A 24542-nucleotide genomic window follows, 5' to 3' on the forward strand; every position below is an offset into this window, starting at 1 on the left:
AGCATATCCATTGTATATATAATAAGCATAAAAATGGTACATAAAATTGTTTAAAATGCTTTCCAGAAAAGTCACCAAATTTTTTAGCATAATTGTCTTTGAGATTTGCCAACAGTATTATATGCAACTTGAATATATTCATTTTCTTAGTTGTAAGCTTTTGTTTGTTGTTCAGAATATAAGAAAGAGCTGCAGAGATTTAGCTCTTCCAGTTAATCGTGCCTTTCTTTACTCCACATATTACAATTAATAGGATAGAATAGGCTTCTAGAACGCTACATATTCTTTCCATTTTCTTGATATCCTCAGACCCAAACACAATCTCTGCATGGGAACTTCTGGAGTAATTTCATTATACCTGCTACTCTTATATATATGAGACACTCCTATCATCTCTTGACTTTAATTCTCACTTGGAAGCATAAAACTCCTTTTTAATATTTTTTACTTTTTTTTCATTTATTTATATTAGTTGGAGGCTAATTACCTTACAATATTGTAGTGGGTTTAGCCATACATTGACATGAATCAGCCATGGATTTACATGTATTCCCCATCCTGAACCCCCCCTCCCACCTCCCTGCCCATCCCATCCCTCTGGGTCATCCTAGTGCACCAGCGCTGAGAACTTGTCTCATGCATCAAACCTGGACTGGCGATCTGTTTCACAATTGATAATGTACATGTTTCAATGCTATACTCTCAAATCATCCCACCCTCACCTTTTCCCACAGAGTCCAAAAGTCTGTTTTATACATCTGTGGCTCTTTTCCTGCCTTGCATATAGGGTGATTGTTACCATCTTTCTAAATTCCATAAAAATACATTAGTATACTGTATTGGTGTTTTTCTTTCTTTCTTTTTTTTATCCATTTATCTTTATTCATTGGAGGCTAATTACTTTACAATATTGTAGTGGCTTTTGCCATACACTGACATGAATCAGTCATGGATTTACATGTATTCCCCATCCCAATCCCCCCTCCCGCCTTCCTCCCCATCCCACTCCTCTGGGTCTTCCCAGTGCATCAGGCCTGAGCACCCGTCTCATGCATCCAACCTGGGCTGGTGATCTGTTTCACCCTTGATGGTGTTTTTCTTTCTGGTTTACTTCACTCTGTAAAATGGGTTCCAGTTTCATCCACCTCAGAACTGATTCAAATGTATTCTTTTTAATGGCTGAATAATATTCCATTATGTATATGTACCATAGTTTCCTTATCCATTCGTCTGCTGATGGACATCTAGGTTGCTTCCATGTCCTCGCTATTATAAACAGTGCAGCGATGGGGTACCCATGTCTCTTTCAGTTCTGGTTTCCTCAGTGTGTATGCCCAGAAGTGGTATTGCTGGGCCATATGACAGTTCTATTTCCAGTTATTTAAGGAATCTCCACACTGTTCTCCATAGTGGCTGTACTAGTTTGCATTCCCATCAACAGTGTAAGAGGGTTCCCTTTTCTCCACACCCTCTCCAGCATTTATTGCTTGTAGACTTTTGGATAGCAGCCATTCTGACTGGCCTATAATGGTACCTCATTGTGGTTTTGATTTGCATTTCTCTGAAAATGAGTGATGTTGAGCATCTTTTCATGTGTTTGTTAGCCATCTATCTGTACGTCTTCTTTGGAGAAATGTCTGTTTAGTTCTTTGACCCATTTTTTGATTGGGTCATTTATTTTTCTGGAATTGAGCTGCAGGAGTTGCTTGTATATTTTTGAGATTAATCCTTTGTCTGTTGCTTCGTTAGCTATTATTTTCTCCCATTCTGAAGTCTGTCTTCTCACCTTGCTTATAGTTTCCTTTGTTGTGCAAAAGCTTTTAAGTTTCATTAGGTCCCATTTGTTTATTTTTGCTTTTATTTCCAATATTCTGGGAGGTGGGTCATAGAGGATCCTGCTGTGATTTATGTCAGAGAGTGTTTTGCCTATGTTCTCCTCTAGAAGTTTTATAGTTTCTGGTCTTATATTTAGATCTTTAATCCATTTTGAGTTTATTTTTGTGTACGGTGTTAGAAAGTGTTCTAGTTTCATTCTTTTACAGGGATTGACAAGTTTTCCTGGCACCACTTGTTAAAGAGGTTGTCTTTTCTCCATTGTATATTCTTGCTTCCTTTGTCAATTATAAGGTGTCCATAGATATATGGATTAATCTCTAGGCTTTCTATTTTGTCCCATTGATTTATATTTCTGTCTTAGTGCCAGTACCATACTGTCTTGATGACCGTGGCTTTGTAGTAGAGCCAAGTCAGGCAGGTTGATTCCTCCAGTTCCATTCTTCTTTCTCGAGATTGCTTTGGCTATTCGAGGTTTTTTGTATTTCCATACAAATTGTGAAATTATTTGTTCTAGTTCTGTGAAAAATACTTTGGTAGCTTGATAGGGGGAAAGGCAATTACATCCCACTTCAGTACTCTTGCCTGGGAAATTCCATGGACGGAGGAACCTGGTAGGCTGCAGTCCATGGGCTCGCTAAGAGTCGGACACGACTGAGCGACTTCACTTTCAGTTTTCACTTTCATGCATTGGAGAAATAAATGGCCACAAACTCCAGTATTACCTGGAGAATCCCAGGGACGGGGGAGCCTGGTGGGCTGCCATCTATGGGGTCGCACAGAGTCGGACACGACTGAAGTGACTTAGCAGCAGCAGCAGCAGCTTAATAGGTATTGCATGGAATCTATAGATTGCTTTGGGCAGTATACTCATTTTCACTATATTGATTCTTCCAGTGCATAAACGCGGTATATTTCTCCATCTATTTTTGTCCTCTTTGATTTCTTTCATCAGTGTTTTATAGTTTTGTATATATAGGTCTTTGTTTCTTTAGGTAGATATATTCCTATGTATTTTATTCTTTTCATTACAATGGTGAATGGTATTGTTTCCTTACTTTATCTTTCTGTTTTCTCATTGTTAGTGTATAGGAACACAAAGGATTTCTGTGTGTTAATTTTATAGCCTGCAACATTACTATATTCATTGATTAGCTGTAGTAATTTTCTGGTAGTCTTTAGGGTTTTCTATATAGAGGATCATGTCATCTTCAAACAGTGAGAGTTTCACCTCTACTTTTCCTATCTGGATTCCTTTTATTTCTTTTTCTACTCTGATTGGTGTAGCCAAAACTTCCAAAACTATGTTGAATAGTAGTGGTGAGAGTGGGCACCCTTGCCTTGTTCCTGACTTTAGGGGAAATGCTTTCAATTTTTCACCATTGAGAATAATGTTTGCTGTGGGTTTGTCATATATAGCCTTTATTGTGTTGAGGTATGTTTCTTCTATTCCTGCTTTCAGGAGAGGTTTTTTATTTTTTTTTATCATACATTTATGTTGAATTTTGTTAAAGGCTTTTTCTGCATTTATTGATCTAATCATATGGTTTTTAATCTTTCAATTTGTTAATGTGGTGTATTACATTGATTGATTTGTGATTATTAAAGAATCCTTGCATCCCTGGGATAAAGCCCACTTGGTCATGATGTATGATCTTTTAAATATGTTGTTGGATTCTGTTTGCTAGAATTTTGTTAAGGATTTTTGCATCTATGTTCATCAGTGATATTGGCCTGTAGTTTTCTTTTCTTGTGGCATCTTTGTCAGGTTTTGGAATTAGGGTGATCGTGGCCTCATAGAATGAATTTGGAAGTTTACCTTCTTCTGCAATTTTCTGGAAGAGTTTGAGTAAGATAGGTGTTATCTCTTCTCTAAATTTTTGGTAGAATTCAGCTGTGAAGCCATCTAGTCCTGGGCTTTTGTTTGCTGAAAGATTTCTGATTACAGTTTCAATTTCTGTGCTTGTGATGGATCTGTTAAATTCTTCTGTTTCTTCCTGGTTCAGTTTTGGAAAGTTATATTTTTCTAAGAATTTGTCCATTTCTTCCAAGTTGTCCATTTGACTGGCATATAGCTGCTGGTAGTAGTCTCTTATGATCCTCTGTATTTCAGAGTTGTCTGTTGTGATCTCTCCATTTTCATTTCTAATTTTGTTAATTTGTTTCTTCTCCATTTGCTTCTTAATGACTCTGGCTTATGGTTTGTCAATTTTATTTACCTTCTCAAAGAACCAGCTTTTGGTTTTATTGATTTTTGCTATGGTCTCTTTTGTTTCTTTTGCATTTATTTCTGCCCTTATTTAAAAGATTTCTTCCTTCTACTAACCCTGGGGTTTTTCATTTCTTCCTTCTCTTGTTGCTTTAGGTGTAGAGTTAGGTTGTTTATTTGACTTTTTTCTTGTTTCTTGAGGTAAGCCTGTATTACTATGAACCTTCCCCTCAGCACTGCTAAAGTGTCCCATAGGTTTGGGGTTGTTGTGTTTTCATTTTCATTCATTTCTATGCATATTTTGATTTCTTTTTTGATTTCTTCTATGATTTGTTGGGTATTCAGAAGCATGTTATTTAGCCTTCATATGTTGGAATTTTTAATAGCTTTTTTCCTGTAATTGAGATCTAATCTTACTGCACTGTGGTCAGAAAAGATGACTGGAATGATTTCAATTTTTTTTGAATTTCCCAAGGCTAGATTTATGGCCCAGGATGTGATCTATTCTGGAGAAGGTTCCGTGTGCACTTGAGAGAAAGGTGAAATTGATTGTTTTGGCATGAAATGTACTATAGATATCAGTTAGGTCTAGCTGGTCCATTGTATCATTTAAAGTTTGTGTTTCCTTATTAATTTTCTGTATAGTTGATCTATCCATAGGTGTGAGTGGACTGTTAAAGTCTCCCACTATTACTGTGTTATTGTTAATTTCCCCTTTCATACTTCTTAGCATTTGCCTTACATACTGCAGTGCTCCTATGTTGGGTGCATATATATTTATAATTGTTATATCTTCTTTTTGGATTGATCCTTTGATCATTACGTAGTGTCCTTCTTTGTCTTTTTTCACAGCCTTTATTTTAAAGTCTATTTTATCTGATATGAATATTGTGACTCCTGCTTTCTTTTGGTCTCCGTTTTCATGAAATATTTTTTTTCCAGCCCTTCACTTTCAGTCTGTAGCTGTCCCTTGTTTTGAGGTGGGTCTCTTGTAGACAGCATATATAGGGGTCTTGTTTTTGTATTCATTCAGCCAACCTTTGTCTTTTGGTTGGGGCATTCAACCCATTTACTTTTAAGGTAATTATTGATAAGTATGGTCCCATTGCCATTTACTTTGTTGTTTTGGGTTCGCGTTTATACAACCTTTCTGTGTTTCCTGTCTAGAGAAGATCCTTTAGCATTTGTTGAAGAGCTGGTTTGGTGGTGCTGAATTCTCTCAACTTTTGTTTGTCTGTAAAGCTTTTGAATTCTCCTTCATATCTGAATGAGATTCTTGCTGGGTACAGTAATCTGGGTAGTAGTTTATTGTCTTTCATTACTTTAAGTGTGTCCTACCATTCCCTTCTGGCCTGAAGAGTTTCTATTAAAAGATCAATTGTTATCCTTATGGGAATCCCTTTGTGTGTTATTTGTTGTTTTTCCCTTGCTGCTTTTAATATTTGTTCTTTGTGTTTGATCTTTGTTAATTTCATTAATATGTGTCTTTGGGTGTTTTGCCTTGGGTTTATCCTGTTTGGGACTCTCTGGGTTTCTTGGATTTGGGTGATTATTTCCTTCCCCACTTTAGGGAAGTTTTGAACTCTTATCTCCTCTAGTATTGTCTCATGGGCTTTCTTTTTGTCTTCTTCTTCTGGCACTCCTATGATTCGAATGTTGGAGCATTTCACATTGTCTCAGAGATCCCTGAGGTTGTCCTCATTTCTTTTGATTCTTTTTTCCTCTCTGTTTCATTTATTTCCACCATTCTATCTTCTACCTCACTTATCTTATCTTTTGCCTCCGTTATTCTACTGTTGGTTACCTCCAGAGTGTTTTTGATCTCATTTACTGCATTATTCATTAATTGACTCTTTTTTATTTCTTCTAGGTCCTTGTTAAACATTTATTGCATCTTCTCAACCCTTGTCTCCTGGCTATTTATCTGTAACTCATTTTGTTTTCAAGATTTTGGATCATTTTTATTATCATTATTCTAAATTCTTTTTCAGGTAGTTTCCCTATCTCCTTCTCTTTTGTTTGGTTTGGTGGGCATTTTTCATGTTCCTTTACCTGCTGAGTATTTCTCTGCCTTTACATCTTGTTTAGATTGCTTTGCTTGGGGTGGCCTTTCTGTATTCTGGTAGTTTGTGGTTCCTTTTTATTATGGAGGTTCCTCCCAGTGGGTGGGGTTGGATGATTGGCTTCTCAAGGTTTCCTGGTTAGGGAAGCTTGCGTTGGTGTTCTGGTGGGTGGAGCTTGATTTCTTCTCTCTGGCGTGCAATGGAGTGTCCAGTAGTGAGTTTTGAGATGTCTATGAGTTTGGTGTGACTTTAGGCAGCCTGTATATTGATGCTCAGGGCTATGTTCTTGCATTGCTGGAGAATTTGCGTGGTATGTCTTGCTGTGGAACTTATTAACTCTTAGGTGGTAGTTGGTTTCAGTGTAGGTATCGAGGCTTTTGGATGATCTCTTATTAATTAATGTTCCCTGGAGTCAGGAGTCCTCTGGTGTTCTCAGGTTTTGGGTTTAAGCGTCCTGCCTCTGGTTTTCAGTCTTATTCTTCCAGTAGCCTCAAGACTTCTCCATCCTTACAGTACTGATACTAAAACTTCTAGGTTAGTGGTGAAAAGATTCTCCACTCCTTTCGAAGACAATGGGCTGCTTTTCTGGGTGCCTGATGTCCTCTGCCAGCATTCAGAAGTTGTTTTGTGGAGTTTGCTCAGCATTCAAATGTTCTTTTGATGAATTTGTGGGGGAGAAAATGGTATACCTATCCTATTTCTCTGCCATCTTAGCTCCTCCTCTACCTTTTTAATTTTGTATTCGGGTATGGAGTGAAGTGAAGTGAAGTCCCTCAGTCGTGTCCAACTCTTTGCAACCCCGTGGACTGTAGCCTGCCAGACTCCTCTGTCCATGGGATTCTTCAGGCAAGAATACTGGAGTGGGTTGCCATTTCCTTCTCCAGGGGATATTCCCAACAAATAATGTTGTGACAGTTCCAGTGAAGAGCAAAGGGACTCAGCCATACATATACATGTATCTATTCTCCCCTAGACTCTCCTCTCATCCAGGCAGTCACATAGCATTGAGTAGAGCTCCCTGTGCTATACAGTATGTCCTTGTTGATTATCCATTTTAAATACAGTAGTGTGTACATGTCCATCCCAAACTCCCTAACTATCCTTTCCTCTCGTCCTTCCCCCTGGCAACCATAAATTCATTCTCTAAGTCTATGAGTTTCTTTCTCCTTTGTAAGTTCAATTGCAACAATTCTTTTTGGATTCCACATATAAAGGATATCATACGATGAGAATTGGACAAAAAAAGAAAGCTGAATGCCAAAGAATAGGATGCTTTTGAGCTGTTTTGTTGGAGAAATCTCTTGAGAGACCCTTGGAGTGCAAATAAATCAAACCAGTCAATCCTAAAGGAAATCAGTCCTGAATATTCACTGAAATATTCAGTGAAATATTCAATTAAATATGCTGAAGCTGAAGCTTCAATGCTTTGGCCACCTGGTGGGAACAGTCTACTCATTGGAAAAGACCCTGATGCTGGGAAAGATTGAAGGCAGGAGGAGAAGGTGATGACAGAGGACAAGATGGTTGGATGGCATCACCAATTTGATGGACATGAGTTTGAGCAAGCTCTGGGAGATAGTGAAGGACAGGGAAACCTGGATTGCTGCAGTTCATGGGATTGCAAAGAGTAGGATATGATTGAGTGACTGAACAAATATGATATTTCTCCTTCTCTCTCCGACTTACTGCACTCAGTGCATAAAATTCCTTTTGACCTATATTCTGGTGTTTCAACCAAATTTTTACTCTCACTCTATGTTTTTTCTTCTCAAACATTAGACTGAATTTTGGCCCATCAAATATCCCTACATTTAACCTTAGAATAAATATATTACCTTATGTGGCAAAAGGAACTTTGCAGATGTAATTAAACTAAAGATCTTGAGGTGAGGACATCATCCTGAATTTTCTGAGTGGGCCTGAGGCAATCACAAGATTTTTGTAAGGAGGAGGCAGGCTGTCAGAAGAGAAGACACTATACTGATGGCTTTGAAGGTAGAAAAATGAGGCCATAAGCCAAGAAATGAGAAACATCTGCTAGGTTCTGAGAAAGGCAAGACAGCAGATTCCTCTCCATATCCTTCAGAAAGAACTTGTCCAGTAAATACCTTGATTTTGGCCCAGGAAGATTCATTTTGGATGTTTTAATTTCCAGAGCTGTAAGATAGCAATGTTGTACTATTTTAAGCCATGAGTTTGTGGTGATTTGATTTAGCAGTAATAGGAAATGAACATATCTACCTTACCAAGCATGAGTATCCTGTGCTTCTTTAAATATAAGTAATTATCTCCAGTGACTGCTTTTCCACTAGCTGCTTAGAAACAGTTTTAAAATACATTATTAAGACTCTCCAGCAGATATGGCTATCACTCAGTACCTAATCTAAATTTTCCCTCTGGCTCAAAATCAAGCTACTTGAAAAAAAAATGCATAAATGGTCTTAATAGTCTAAGTCTTTTCAAATCATTTTAAAATACATTTTGTTGGAGTTTAAAACCTGCATGGAAATAAATACATGATTTAACAAATTTTTGTAAAATTGAGCATCCACAAAAATATCACCTAAATAAATAACACCCAAATTTCCTCTGCAGCCTTTCCTGAAATAACCTTAACCACTGTCACCACATTAAATCCCTCTCAGACTTTTATGGTGTTCAGTTCATTATTTTTCTTTTTATTGTGATTATATAAGTGTGCACCCCCAAACAACATAGTTCATTTGTATTTAAACTGAAGTAAAAATCATTTTCTCAACTCCTTTTTCAATCAAATTTTGTCTCTATTGCTCTATTGAAACTGCTTGGGCAAAGGTCCCCAATGAACTCTAAATTATCAATACCAGATCAAATAACCTATTTCAAATCCTGTCTTCTCATCCCTGGACCGCCAGTCAATGATACTATCAACTACTGACTTCTAAGATATCTGTGCTTTCTCAGCTCTTCCAGCACGTCTCTATTCTGGTTATTCACTGGTCTCTCTGGATAATTCTACTTGCTGCATTTTCTGGCCAGTCTCTGAGTACAAATGTTGCCCTCCTCAATCCCAAATTCAACCCAGGGGAAGGGAAGGGGTGAAGAGGCAATACAAAGAAACTATTTTAACAAAGATCAATCTGTTACAAAACCAATTTATCTTGGAAGAAATCTATTAACATTATCACTCATGGAAATAATGCTCTAGAGATACAACTCTCAATATATTTACAACCAAGATATTTACAACTTAAGGAAACAATCCTCTGGATTTGGAGAAGAGTTGGAGGATATAAAGGATTGTATGTCCTGGGTATATAAATACAATGCAAGATGTTTCTGGGGACAGAATAGCTATAATCAGTGTGATGATTTTGATCTCTATGGATTTAAGAAGAGCTTAGGCTGGAAACAGAAGAAAGGAAGCCTGAAGCAGAAATGGCTGTGTGTTCTAAGTTTATACCATAGATCATTTGGAGATCTGGCAAAGACCCACAAAAATTAGCAGTGGGCAGCTCTGTCTGGTATATGCACACCTGATGTTTCTCTGAGACCCTATACCACAGGGATTGGATATAAGCCTCCAGGGAGAGCCAGAACCAGTACTTTATAAACCTGCTCACTTGGTACTATGCTCAAGGCAGGGAGCCTCAGGAGGCTCCAGCTGCACCATGATCCACAGAGGTTGTGTCCCTGCCTCGAAGTCTGGTGAGTGTTCAAATCACCTTGGTCGAGTTTAATGCAAATCACACTGTTTGTATACTTGAGATGGAAGTCAAGAGAAGTCATGAGCTATGCTAGATATGGTTGCAAGCTTGACTGTGAGAATTTCTGAGGCAGAGTGGACGTTTGTTGGAGGGATCTAGTATCTCTTATCCTCTCATATGATACATTGTACAGTTTTGGGAAACCATCCCTGACTCCTCATCCAAAAATCAGTCAATTTTTTAGATTAATTTTTAGGCTTCCCTGGTGGCTCAGATGGTAAAGCACCTATCTGCAATCGGGAGACCCAGGTTTGATCCCTGGGCTGGGAAGATCCCCAAGAGAAGGAGATGGCAGCCCACTCCAGGACTCTTGCCTGAAAATCGCATGGACAGAGGAGCCTGGTAGGCTACAGTCCATGGGGTTGCAAAGAGTTAGACATGATTGAGAGACTTTTTAAGATTAACTGCAAGATATGTTTCATTTATATAAAACATACATTAGATAATTGATAATAATTAATGTAAGAAAGAAAAGGAAATAATGAAAACAGAAAGGAAGGCAGGAAGGCTGGCAAGTAGGGGAGGAAGAAAAAGTGAGAGACTAAAAACTGGAAATATGGTTTCTAATTCTCACACTGCATTGTAACAGAGGTGACACCAAGTATTTACCAGTGAAGCTCTTACAATGAAGAAATAGTCTGAAAAGGAATGGTATAAGGAACTGATAATATTAAATCTATAAGATTTTTGAAAAGCATAATAGCTCTGTATTTATACTTTGAAGAACTGAAATGATTTAGTCTATATAGCGTTCCTCAGGTCCGTGCAAGTAACTCCAGGACTCTGTGCAAGTTAGTGTTCTAAAGCGTCATTAACACCTTTAAAGATCTGTATGGCCACAGAGCCACCTAGCATTGGACAACATAGAAATGTTTCTCTGAAAGTTGTACATTTTTGAAAAAAGAATTTTAAAATTCATATTTACATAATCTCCTATAAATATTAGAAAATGTTCAACAAAATGTCATAACCACTTTATAACAAAGAGACAGTTAAAGATGAAACTGTCGAGGGAAACATTATCCAGAGAGAAGTAAGTATTGCCTCATGCTGCAAGCTCTGGCCGTTGTCCAGAGGTGTTCTCTTCCATTCTGTGTTATCTCCTGTCATTTTAGCATTTCTTTGTGAACAAATCCAGACATTTTGTAATGTGGGTCTCTTCTCTGTGTACACATGTGTCAAAAATGTAGAGCTGCTCCTTACTAAATGTTAACATTCAAAAATCCTTTAAGACTGTGGGAGAGAAGTAAATATCCAGGTGTCTCATTTTATCAGACAAGAATGCAGACTGGAATATTTCAACACAGAGAAAATCTAGACTCAGTTATTTAGTGAGGGCTTGGAACCCTTCTCCTTCATGCATCAGAACCAATACAGGATGCTACATTTCCATAATTACTTAAGTATCACAATAAAATGAATTTGCTTTCTGAGACACAAAGTTTTACATTCTTTTAGGGATGTTGCAGAATCTCTTTTATTCATTTGTTGTTGTTGTTATTGTAGTCTATAAATCATGTCTGACTTTTTGTGACCCCCTGCATTGTAGCCTGCCAGGCTCCTTTGTCCATGGGAATTCCCGGAGAAAAATACTGGAGTGGTTTGGCATTTCCTTCTCCAAGTGTTCTTCTGATTCAAGGATCAAACCTGCATCTCCTGTTTTGCAGGCAGTTTCTTTAGCAATGAGCCACCTGGGAAGCCTACATTGTATTCACACTACAGCTTCATCTTTATCTGTCTCATCATTATCAAGTGAGACATTTTGTTGAACAGTTTCTAATATTTATAGGAGATTATGGAAGCCTGAATAAAATATTCTCCCACGAATAATAATGCTGAATTTCAGTTGATTTTTTAAACTTTTATTATCTATACTTACAGAAATTTCATTTTATTACATTTTGAGGGGAGTGCTTTTTCTCTCTGTTGAAAATATACTGTGATTAACAGTATATAAATAAAATTTGTTAGGAGGTCAGTTTGATGGATACAAAGAATACTCATTGCCCACCTCTCCCTCTGTAACTGCAACTCAGAGAGGTTTTTTTTTTTTTTTTTTTGGAACAATATAGGTAATTCCTAGGACTTATCTGCCCTCACATCTCAATTAGTGTACTCACATAAAATTCCAGTATTCTTCTTTGGATCACAGATCCATTTCAAATATGATAGACCTGCTTCTGCTTTTTGCTGTCTTTACAGATAGCTCTTTTCCTTTTCCTTCTTTTTCTTCATCTTCATCATATTCCTTCACTACTTGTCCTATAATTGCTATCAATATTTACTATTAAATTACCCCACTTGTTTTGGTTCTGATCATTGTTACGCACCCTCCACAGAAATTCTTCTTTAGTTTCTCTTTAGACTAACAGAATGGGTATTGTAGGTATCTTTTATTACTTTATCTGGTAACATTATAGTCAGTTTATGAAAAAGAATTAGAATATCATGAAGATTAGTTAGGGCTTCCATGGTGGCTCAGACGGTGAAGAATCTGCTAGCAATGAAGGAGACTCAGGTTCAGTTCCTGGCTGGGGAAGATCCCCTGGAGAAAGTAATGGCTATTCTTGCCTGGACAGAGGAGCTGTGTGGACTACAGTCCATGGGGTCATAAAAGCTGATCATAACTGCCACATATATGATTGCCCAAGAGGATGTTAACAAAGAGACTCACCATTCAATGTGAACAAAGTTTCTTTAGAATTCCATGAACTCAAATTTTTCACTTTAGTCCTTTCTTTAATAATTGTCCTCAAGGTACCCAGAATCATTAAAAAGGTGAGTCATGGAAAGTAGGATACAGATTCACAGTTGGGATTCTTTATCTGTCTCATGGTCAGTGCCCTCATGAACTAGTTTGTGAACGTGTTCTCTGGTGACCCATGGGTTACAGGACCTTCAGAAACACAACTTGTATATCGTATATCAGTATGTGACTTAAATTGAGTACATAGCAGGAACTCAGTAATTGTGTAAGACCACTGAGAATATATTGTATCTCCAACAACAAATACTATCTAGTCTTCAACTTCTTCTTCTCACATGTCTGTACCAGCTATTCAGATATATTTAGAGACCTAGAAGTAGGATTGAGAAGAGACTTGAGTCCAGTAAACAAACACATCAAGCTCAAACCCTTCCTGGTGTCTTCCTGTCAGATATTACTTTTGATGTCCTGTCTGCCAAAGCAAAATATACATCTGGTAATATCAGTTCAGAGTTAAAACTAACATTTCTATATACATTATTTCCTAACCCCTGAGCATTCATTAGATATGATTATCTGAATCTTGGTTTCCTTACAACCCTATTATATTATAAAAACTGTTTTAGATTATGCACATGAACTCTGTGCTCTCAATACAGAGTTCCCCTTTGCATTTTTTATACCTTGAAACATCTTCATATGAGGAAGGAATTTTCTATATGTGAAGGGCCAAATTTGATTCTGATAACTAGGACAAACCACCAAGAAGAGAGCAGAGCATTATTCCCCAGGCAGAGGTCAACAACCCTTTTGGCATCAAAGATGGTTTGCCTGGAAGACAAGTTTTTGCCTGCCAGACCAGGAGGGTGGGTGGGTGGCTTAGGGATGACTCAAGTGCATTACATTTATTGAGATTTCCATTTATCACATTTATTGAGATTTCCATTTATTTCCAATACTATTACATCACTTCCACCTCAGAAGATCAGGCATTAGGACCCTGAGATTGGGGAATACTGTCCTAGGGAAATTTCTACGGGATTACAATTCAGTATTATGACCAGAGCAGTATTACTCTAGGCATGGGCCAGGGGTACCACATGGGATGAGGTGATAGAAAATGCTATGAAAGAATAATATTTTGTTGCTTCCACAATTTTTAAAGGAGAAAATTCTCTCAGAGTTATGTTAATTCCTGTCAACAATAATGCCAGCAGTTTCTTCTTCATACTGATGGATTTCCCAGGACTGGAGACTGCTCATTGCTGGACAGCGATTCCTGTCTGCATCATCTATGTTCTCTCTCTGCTGGGCAACACCACCATCCTGCACATTGTCAAGTCTGTTCCCAGCCTCCACACTCCCATGTACCTCTTCCTCTCCATGCTCTCAGTGGCTGACCTGGGGCTCGCAGTTTCCACACTGCCTTCCATGGCAGCTGTTTTTCTCCTGGGGCAGAGGAAGGTGGGAGCTGCAACCTGCTTTGTGCAGCTTTTCTTCATCCACACATGTTCAGTAATTGAATCTGCTGTGCTGCTGGCCATGGCTTTTGACCGTTGTGTGGCTATCCGAGCGCCCTTACGCTATGCCACCATCCTGACAACCAAGCGCATCGGGGCCATTGGGCTGGCCAGTGTGACCCGTAGTGCTGCCCTCCACCTGCCTCTGCCTGTACTCCTTGGAAGACTGCAATTCCAACCTGTGAATGCACTGTCACATTCCTATTGTGTTCACCCTGATGTTCTGAGGCTGACCAGTTCCAGCACAGTTGTGAACAGTGGTCTTGGGCTCTTTGTGATGCTCTCCACACTGGGGGTGGATGCAATCCTCATTCTCCTCTCTTATGTGATGATTTTGAAGACAGTATTGAACATTGCTTCCAATGTTGGACGGCTGAAAGCCCTCAATACTTGTATTTCCCATATTTGTGCTGTATTATTATTTTATACACCACTGGTCAGCCTGTCTGTGATCCATCGCTTTGGGAAAAAGAAGCTGCCAGCTCAGGTATACATGCTTCTCTCCTATTTGCACTTTCTTGTACCTCCAATGCTCAACCCAATTGTTTACACTGTCAAAACCAAAGAAATTCGAGCACGCATTCTGAAGATGCTCCAACCCAGTAAACTCTGAGCCTCAGGGTTGAAATCCTGGTTATGATTACCAGCTTGCTGACTGAAGATTTCTCAGACAGAAGGCAGAGAGTACTTTTCATACAATCTATCAACTGATTAGTCAGAAACACTGACCAAAATACATTATGGTGTTTTTCCAGCCTGCTTAACAGTGCCTGCTTAATGAAAAGCAAAACAAAACAAAACAAAAAAACTAACCAACAAATATGTTTCTTATTTGACAAAGTCATTATCAGTCTGCGGACTACTCAGATTATTGCAGAGGAAACCGACAGCCTCCTGAGAATATCATCTTCATGTAAAAGCAAGCAAATTAGAAGAGTAGGATTCCAAAATGACATCTAATGATGTCTTCCAACTAAAAACCTAAAACAACACAAAATTAAGCTCAAAAGAGCCTCACTTTGTTGTACTGTCTGAAAATTTGACAAATATGTGAAATCAAAATATGTTTTTCTTATGATTTGCATACTAACTTGAGATGTGGGTTACACTGGTTAATGTAAACCAAGTAGAATATTTCAGAAAACTGAAGTGCATTTTGAAGAAATAAATACTTTAATTATTATAATAAAATAAAATGTATTACAATGTGAATATTAGGCAGATCAGTGTTTCTTTAAGTTTCATGAGGCATGAAAAGCAGCTACAGACTCCAATATTCTTCAGCCCTCTGAATGTAATTAAAGCACTGCTCCTCACCTTCTAGTAAAGACATGGGATATTCTGAGCCTTCATAAGCTATTGTGTTATAGTCTTTGAATGATAAATACCATGTACAACTGAATTTTCTCTGAATTTTAAGGAGGATTTAAAAAGTAAACAAAGTTGTCATCTTACAAGGCCATTTTTATGAGAACTGACTAGGCTTTCATAGAGAAGTCAAAGCTAGAGAAACTGATTCGCTCTGGTGTCATGGTTTTTTTCTTTCAAAAGTAAATCTTGAGTTAACTTCTTTGATAGAACTGCTCTATTACAAACATAATCTGTACTAGTGATATAGGGAAAAGCAAATTTTGACTCTAAGTTGCATCTGTTTCTTTCATTTTAATCTTTGCTTACCATTGCTTTTGTTCACTAAAATGACATTGTCTATACATAATGGCCTGCCATAGGGAACCCTGCCCCTCTATCTGAATGTTAAACCAAAATGCCTTTGTTCAGGACCCTGTCCACATGTAGATATCTACAGGAAGGAAGAAATTAACACATCACTTCCCTGAGACTGGCCATTCCAGGAGATATTTGTAAGATTAATGACATTCTCCTTTTACTTCCTCACCTTCCCACCTCCCCAATCTGTGCTATATTAAAGAATCTGGAATCCAGACCCCAATATGATGTTATCTTTAGACAATATTCTGCCATCTTCTACAGCAGCCAGCTTCCTATATAAGGTCACATGCCTTGCCTCAACACCTAGTCTCTCGGATTTATTGATTTGTCATGTGTTGAGCTTCCCTGATAGCTTAGTTGGTAAAGAATCCGCCTGCAATCCAGGAGACCCTGGTTCGATCCCTGGGTTGGGAAGATTCTCTGGAGAAGGGATAGGCTACCCACTTCAGTATTCTTGGGCTTCCCTTTTGGCTCAGCTGGTAAAGAATTCACCTGCAACGCAGGAGACCTTGGTTAATCCCTGGGTTGGGAAGATCCCCTGGAGAAAGGAAAGGCTACTCACTCTAGTAATCTGGCCCAGAGAATTCTGTGGACTGGCTGTAGAGTCCATGGGGTCCCAAAGAGTTGGACAAGACTGAGCAACTTTCACTTTCATATGTGGTAAGCAGAGGGAGCTTGGATTTGGTAACACTAGGTAACATTAGGTCAAGTAGGACTATCACTCACAGGCTAATAGTTTCCTCCATTAGGAAGAGAACTGCTCTAAATTTGCATTCAATTTCCCTGTCTGAGCCTGTAAAATACAGTCAGGCAGAAAGCCCAGATGGATATGAATTTCACATCTTGTTTCCTTTATCACAAGAAATCAAAGATCTTCCTGCTTGTTTTTCAAGGTTTGGTATATTTTACATATCTCACCCAGAGTTAGAGTTATTTATTTATTAGTTGGAATATGTTTAATATCCATTATTTCTTTATGACATATAACACGAAGGTGGAAATTGAAGTGGAAAATTTTTCGAGCCTTTCTATTTTTCTGCATTCATACTCAGGGATTTGACAAGTAAGTGTGTCTACAAAAATTAAGCTTTCATTTTATTTTGCCTATACTGTGAAACAAAGAGCTTTACAAAACATTATTTCATAGTAGCATTAATTGTCTTGGTTTTCAATGCTATGGCTAAATTTCTAATTTCTGTTTAACTATAGAGACATGTCCTCAAAGTTGGAAAGTCTTTCATTTTATTGAACTTTAAAATTTCTGTGGCAACAATAGAAAGTTTCTCTGCTGCATTTATATGACCATCATTATCATATAATTTATTTAATGTTTAATATGTGCTTTTAAAATAACTTACTAGTGATTTGTGTATATTATTATATTAAAAACTCACTATAGTATTATAAAATAATAATCAGATAATTATTTGAATATTTGAATAGCAAGCATTGATTTAAATTTTTTAATGGAGTACCTGGTTTAATCCTCAAAACTACAGTGAATTAGCTCTTTTCACTATTCCAATTTTATGGATAAGGAAACTGAGTCAATGAGATTAAATAACATACCCAAATATTCTGAGCTATTAAGCGACAGAGTTGAGATTCAATCCTAGACAGTCTAACCCCAGGGCCATTGATGTTAATCATATATCCATTACTTCCCAATGGTAGTAGTGTTATATTTTAGGGACATGAGAAATGAGGCCCAAAAGAGCCTACACATCTTAGACAATTATCAGTAAAGACTTTTTTCAACTCAGGCCTTTCTGATGTTGAAGCTTGTACCCTCAAAAAGGCCAACTGCTTTTTAATTGGTATATACAGGGACTCAGTAACTGAAAAATTCAGCCTTGGTAGGTCCAAAGAACTTCCAATCACAACAAAGTCTTTGGCCCATTGCAAAACTTGCTTGGCAGTGACATGGTTAAAGGCAGTAGCTTCCCCAAAGCCCAGAGTGTTCATCAAGGGAGGAAATTCAGTAATGTACCCAGGAGAGGGGTGGGAAATGTTCTCAGATCTTATCTCCTTCTGGTAAGTAAACAATCTGTGGGGTTTGGAGTGGAAAGAAGGAGCAAAACCAATTTACCAAGTTTCCTTATTAGTACTAGTTTAAAGACTTGTTAATATGTTTTGAATTAAGACCCTGAGAAAGGATATTATATTGAAGATTTAGAAGAAGAAAAGGGGCTCTTCATCTTCAGATACTATCTAGGAGCTATTGGATAGGTTTTCTAAAGAATTTCTCAGAAGTGTTGTCATAACAAATATAACTAATTAAATGGGCAAATAGGAGCTAGCAACTTATTTTCAAAAGCCTCCACTGTCTTAAATACAGTCTGATATGTGTGTACCTGAATTTCTAGGCAGATGGATTCTATGCTTCTTAGGGAGATAAGCTAAAGTGAGGAAAACTTTAAGGAACAGAATGGCATGGGGATTGCTGGTTTGTGAAGACAGTTTGAAAAGATGGTCTATTTTTCCTTGCAAGATGGAGGTGAACAAAAAAATGTGAATTGATAAGCCTAAGGTGATCAAGATTAATTGCAATTTTGTCTAAATCTCTGAAGAATCAGCATTGAAAATGTGCCTTGGATTTTGATTATGGTAAGTAAATTTTCTAAATTAAAGGATGGACCAATATTCACAGTTATTATTTACTTTCTAAACACTTTATAGAATATTAGGAACTCTTCTATCCACTGTCTTAGTTTATCTTCAAGTAAAACTATCAGATTGACACACTATGAGAATTAGTACAATTCACCCATTTCCATTCTTAAATGATGGGAGAAGTAAAAGTAGCATAGTATATGTGAGTGTGTGTATGCAGTGTGAGAGGAGAATACTTTATGAATGTGAAGCCTATTCTCTGATTATTTCCTATTACTATCCTGACAGAATATTCTCTCTCAATGCTATTGATCCGAATCCTAATGTGCCTAAGGATGCTATAGTCATTCCCTGTGGCTCAGTTGGTAAAGAATTCGCCTGCAATGAGGGAGACCCAGTCCCTGGGATGGGAAAATCCCCTGGAGAAGGGAAAGGCTACCCACTCTAGTATTCTGGCCTGGAGAATTCCATGAACTGTATAGTCCTTGGGATTGCAAAGAGTCAGACATGACTGAGCAAGACTTTCACTTTAATGTGCCTGCAGAAGAAAATAAATACTGGTGTTAGAAAAATCCAGTGTGGCTTCCCACTTTTTACCTTGATGCCACAGGTTTTCTCCTAGTTGGAAATCTGTGCACAAAACAAAAGGAGGGATTCCTATGAGGAAGTAGCTCACAGTGCATCCTTAACTCTTGTGGAAACAGCTCTTGTTTAAGTCTGAGTTTTGTCCAAGTTGCTTTGCTTGTTTATTTATTTAGTGTTTTATTGCTGGAGCCTGCACCAGAGGCAGGTACCCAGACTTTTCAACCATATTATTCTCTTTCTTACAATGAAACCCCTTCACTCAGCAAATACTTTTTAAAAGAAAATAAAACAAGAAAAATCATCACATACACATGAATACACACACAGACAAACAAAACTTTCCCTCTTCTAGGCAGTCAGTTTAGCACAAAACATAAAAAATAATAATACACACTACATATATGAGCATCTCAATGCCTTTTTTCAGAGCTCCATTTCTCAAAGACTAAGTAAGTGAAATAATGCCAGGAACCCTGAATCTGCTTATTTTAGGGGCATTCATTGTACTTTTCCTATACATGTAAAACCTGTGAGTGACGCAAAGGGTCTTTCAATCTGTTAAAGCAATGTTAAAGATTCTTCTTTAACTTTGAAGAAACTATGCAGAGTGAAGATAGGATGAGAAATCAGTAATTGACTAGAAATTTCATAAATCTGCATGTAAAAAGGATACAAAAGCATTTGCAACTTCCTACAGCAGCAGATTTTAGTGGACAGATTACCTTATTAACAATTTGATACTTTTCAAACAGATTCTTTACCCAGTGAGCCATCAGGGAAGTCCTGAATTTTTTTTTGTCTTAAATAGTATCCTTGTTTATTATAATCTCTACATGTTTCTTTAATCTTTATTGATCTATGGTAAACCCATTTGGTACATCCTACTATAATACTCTGTGTTTGTGACTGTCTTTGCTGATCCCATCTCAGAATTTAGCACTAAGGTGCAAGGTTTCTTTCTTTAAGAGTGTTCCTTTTCTCCTAACTCATGACTTTTAATTCTCACCCACTTTTTTGTTTTAGTGGGACTTCAAGAGCACTGCACTCAACTGTTTACTAAGCAATACTATTCCCAAGAATGTACCACAGTGACTCTCAGACTTTGGTTTGCATCAGAATTACCTGCAGAATTGGTTAAAGCACCTTAATTCTGGGCTTCTTCTTGAGAAACCATCATTCAGTAGGCTTGGGTGGGACCTAATAATTTGTACTTACTACAATTTCTCATGCTGCTGCTATCACTAGCCCAGGGTCCACACTTTCAGAGCCACTTGCTATATATTCAGCACAGAAGAGAACACCAACCTGAAGCCCCAGCAAATGGAATACAGTTTTCTTAAGTGATGGTATTGGTTCTAGAAGTTTCACCTAACTCTCTTATTTCTGTTGCAATTACATTCTGTCGTAGATACCTACCTCCTAGTTAACCTGTGTGCTAACATAAGGTATTCCTTGATATATCTATATAGGACAGGAAAGACTGGCATGCTGCAATCCATGGGGCCACAAACAGTAGGATATGACTGAGCAACTCAACAACAACAACAATAACAACAAACCCAAGCACTCAATCACATACACAAAAATCTCCAACTTTCTTGTTCCTTTTCATCCTTCTGCTTTCTTCAATTGCCCCCTCCTGAGAGAACTTCAATGTAAACTGGCAGTCTAAAATAACACCCCCTTCTCTTTCCACATTGTTTATTTTCTTCACATATTTAAAATAATATTGACTCATGCATCACTTTTTTATTGAGATCTCATTATTTTTTTCATCATTCTATTTCCTGGATCTTGAACATTGCCTCAGACAGTTTAATTACTGACTGAAAATGCAGGCATCTAATCTGGTGGTAAGAAAGTAGATTATAAAAGACAAACCTGACGGGGCCATTATGAAGGAACTTTAAAAAAACAGGAATTCATGAGAGTTTTTCGTTTACTTTGATTTAAAGATAAGGTTTGTGAGTACCTCAAGTTTGTTTGACTGGCCTTTGTCTTCCAAGCAACAATATTCAGAATAAAAAACACTAAGTCAGAGAGAATCACTTCCAGTCCTGGATCCACCTTTCACTGATTTATTTTTAAAATAATTTTATTTATTTCTTTATGGCTGTGTTGGACCTTTGTTGCTGCTTGGGCTTTCTCTAGTTGCAGCAAACTGGGGCTACTCTCCAGTTGCAGTGTGCAGGCTTCTCACCACAGCAACTTCTCTTGTTGTAGAGCATGGGCTCTAGAGTAGGCTGGTTTCAGTAGTTGCAGTATGTGGGCTCAATATTGTGACTCCTGGTCTCTAGAGTACAGGCTCTGTAGTTGTGGCGCACGGACTTAGTTACTCCATAGCATGTGGGAACTTCCTGGACCAGGAGTCAAACCCGTGTCTCCTGCTTTGGCAGATGGACTCTTTACCCCTGAGCCATGAGGAAAGCCTCCCTCCTTTTATTATCTGTGTAAACTTAGGAAAGTTCAGTATTTGAATTTTTAATGATTAAGTTGCTTTGTCTGGAAAAACTGATTTGCTACATTCTGAAGTTTGAATTGCTATAAAATGGTATATATGAAAATGTTCTGTAAAGTACTTTAAGTGAAATAAAAAGGTAATGAACTATAAGAAGAAAAAGTAAAAGAATTCTCAAATATGATGACTTCCTTTTCAAAGAGAGGGTAATACTGGATTGCATTTCCCCTGGCATATAAAATGAAATGTGATAAAGAAAAAATATCAATACCATCTGAAAAAACGTCTCTGAGTATAAGATTAAGTAAGGTTCTTCAAAATTAAATCACCCTTTTCATTGTGATTCTTTAATGTTTTATATTTCTGGAAAACTGCAGTAATCTTCCTTTGTTTATGATTAGGTTAGGAAGGAAAGTGAAAAACCTTTCAAGCTGAGTTCTCTTTCACTGTATTCTCAAAAATGGAACTCATAATGGGCAAAGTATCGGAAGGTGGTTGAGATGGCATGGAGTGACACAGCAGCCAAAATTCAAGGGAGAAAACACAGAGAAAACAAAAGATCTACTCTCAGATTTTGGTACTCCTCCAGAAATTACTTTTTAAGTGGAGCCAAATCCTGATTCCTTGGCAAACAAATGTCTTTTTCTAGTTTCTATAATCTCATAATGCTGAATAGTTACTGATGATCTTTAAAGTGTCTGTTCAATATTCGATGAGTTAGGAATCATTCTGTTTATATGTTATACATACGCATATAAGACAGTGAATCATAGACATTAGACAATGAATCATATTTGGATAAATGTCCATAACTTGATATTTTAGATTGCATGTAGAAAGGCTTCATTTGTGTGCCCACACGGGTGTGTTAATGTGTTAAAGGGAACTATGTTTTAGTATGTTTAGTATGTTTTAGAAGGTATCTTTCTGCAAAATTCTCATGTTCACCTTATTAAAGAAGTACTTACTGAAAAGTATGTGAAGGAGATCCTGACAGGGAGTGAGGAAAACCGAACTCTGCTTTTAGATCAGACACACTGACTTCACAGGAACTTGGGTTTAATTTCCCGGTAGGTATAATGTAGAGTTAGAACCAATATGGTCTCACTCCCTTTCAAGAACCATGATTCTGATTTAGGGTTAAATTTTGTTGTGTGGCTCCTGATACAATCTTATTACATATGCAAGATTCCTTTGAATCATTCAAACTCACTTTTTTTTTTTTTAAGTGTTCCTGATCTATGAACTAGGGGGAATACTTGAAGAAATTAAAAGGCTGTGATTATCAGAGAATCATTTTGGGGAGTCTTTTCAATGTATTAATTCATAAAACAGATTCTGACCCAGTAATCTTTTAATTCTAGGGCGTGTGATTGTATTTCTGTTTGGAATTCCACCCCTCAGGTCACCATGGCAGACTCCAACCACACGGGCACTTCCTTCTTCCTCACAGGCCTGCCAGGCCTTGAGGCTGTGCACACGTGGCTCTCCATTCCCCTGTGTGCCCTGTATGTGGCTGCTCTGGCAGGAAACAGCCTGATCCTGTGGGTGGTGAGGTCAGAGCCCTCCCTGCACCAGCCCATGTACTACTTCCTGTCCATGTTGGCTGTGACCGACCTGGGCCTGTCTGCCTCCACCCTGCCCACCATGCTCTCCATCTACATGCTGGGAGTCAGGGAGGTGGCCCTGGATGTGTGCCTGGCCCAGCTCTTCTTCATCCACACCTTCTCAATCATGGAGTCCTCTGTGCTGCTGGCCATGGCCTTTGACCGTTTTGTAGCCATCAGCAAGCCCCTGCACTATGGCACCATCCTCACGAGTCCCAGGATTGCCAGGCTGGGCCTGGCCATTGTGATACGCAGCGTCGGTCTCCACATCCCAGCCCCGATCATGCTGAAGCAGCTCCCTTACTGCCGGACTCGCCTGCTGTCCCACTCCTACTGCCTGCACCCAGACGTCATGAAGCTGGCCTGTGCTGACACCCACATCAACAGCGCCTACGGTCTCTTCGTGGTGCTGTCCACACTGGGGGTGGACTCTGTGCTCATTGTCCTGTCCTATGGGCTCATCCTCCAGACAGTGCTGTCCATTGCATCCAAGGCTGAGCGCCTCAAAGCCCTCAACACTTGTGTCTCCCACATCTGTGCTGTGCTGCTCTTCTACACACCTATGATTGGCCTGTCCATGATCCACAGATTTGGAAGACGAGCTTCCCCTTCCAGCCATGTGCTGCTCTCTTATCTGCACTTTCTCACACCTCCAGTGATCAACCCAGTGGTTTACACCATTAAGACCAAGCAGATCCGACTGAGGATGCTGCACCTCTTCCGCTCAGATGGGACTGGCATCAGAGATACTCAGGATCGTTAAGTCTTTGGTAGAGAGAGAAAAAGCATGCAAGACTCCATCATAGTTTTCTAATGAGCCACTGAACATAAAGTACGTCCCATAATGAAGAGAAGAATACAGGGATGAGACACACAACATCTTCCACAGAAAATTCTCAGTCATGGGAATAAATAACCACATCAGTGACTTATTTTTCATTAAACAAAGTTCAGCCTCTGTTTTAAAAGGAAAGTTCATAAAATTTAAGACTCAAGGGGAGAATTACCATTGTAAATGGAAAAGGGACTCTAAAGAATTACTTGCAAACTTTACAAATGTATTAAAAAAAAAAAAAAAGGACATTAAAAAAGCTTTTCCTGGGAGTTTAGGATAATTTGGGGCAAACAGGGTTATGGGTATGTTTGGAATTCAGTGATATTAGAAGTATTTTGGAAAATCTCCATTAAATATAATCTTTATGAGGAAATGAATTCTTTATTTATTGTTGACAATTACATCCCCTTTCTTTAACATAGTACCTTCTATTTATTAGGTGTTTGGCTTGTATTTATTGAATTAAAGGATAAATGAATGCCTGGGTTATATTTTTGAGGAAGATGGCAAGAATGGAGTATTCATAAGGCAATAAATGTAACTCTAGATATGTGAAAATCAAGCATAAGGGTACTTCTTATTTTCCCTTTTAGGGCATTTCAGGATTTTGCTGTTTCCCTCTATTTCTCAATATT

General features: G+C 38.2%; 2 protein-coding genes across 2 annotated transcripts; both read left to right on the forward strand.

Moving 5' to 3' along the window:
• The first annotated feature begins 13743 nt into the window (after positions 1-13743).
• LOC136175812 (olfactory receptor 51G1-like) lies at positions 13744-14691 on the forward strand. The gene has a single exon (XM_065946023.1). The coding sequence runs from the start codon at positions 13744-13746 to the stop codon at positions 14689-14691; it is 948 nt and encodes a 315-aa protein (XP_065802095.1).
• Positions 14692-22875: 8184 nt separating this feature from the next.
• Positions 22876-23835, forward strand: LOC136175813 (olfactory receptor 51G2-like). The gene has a single exon (XM_065946024.1). The coding sequence runs from the start codon at positions 22876-22878 to the stop codon at positions 23833-23835; it is 960 nt and encodes a 319-aa protein (XP_065802096.1).
• Positions 23836-24542: the final 707 nt, after the last annotated feature.

Source organism: Muntiacus reevesi, chromosome 9 (assembly GCF_963930625.1).
Source record: "Muntiacus reevesi chromosome 9, mMunRee1.1, whole genome shotgun sequence".
NCBI classification, from domain to species: Eukaryota; Metazoa; Chordata; class Mammalia; order Artiodactyla; family Cervidae; genus Muntiacus; species Muntiacus reevesi.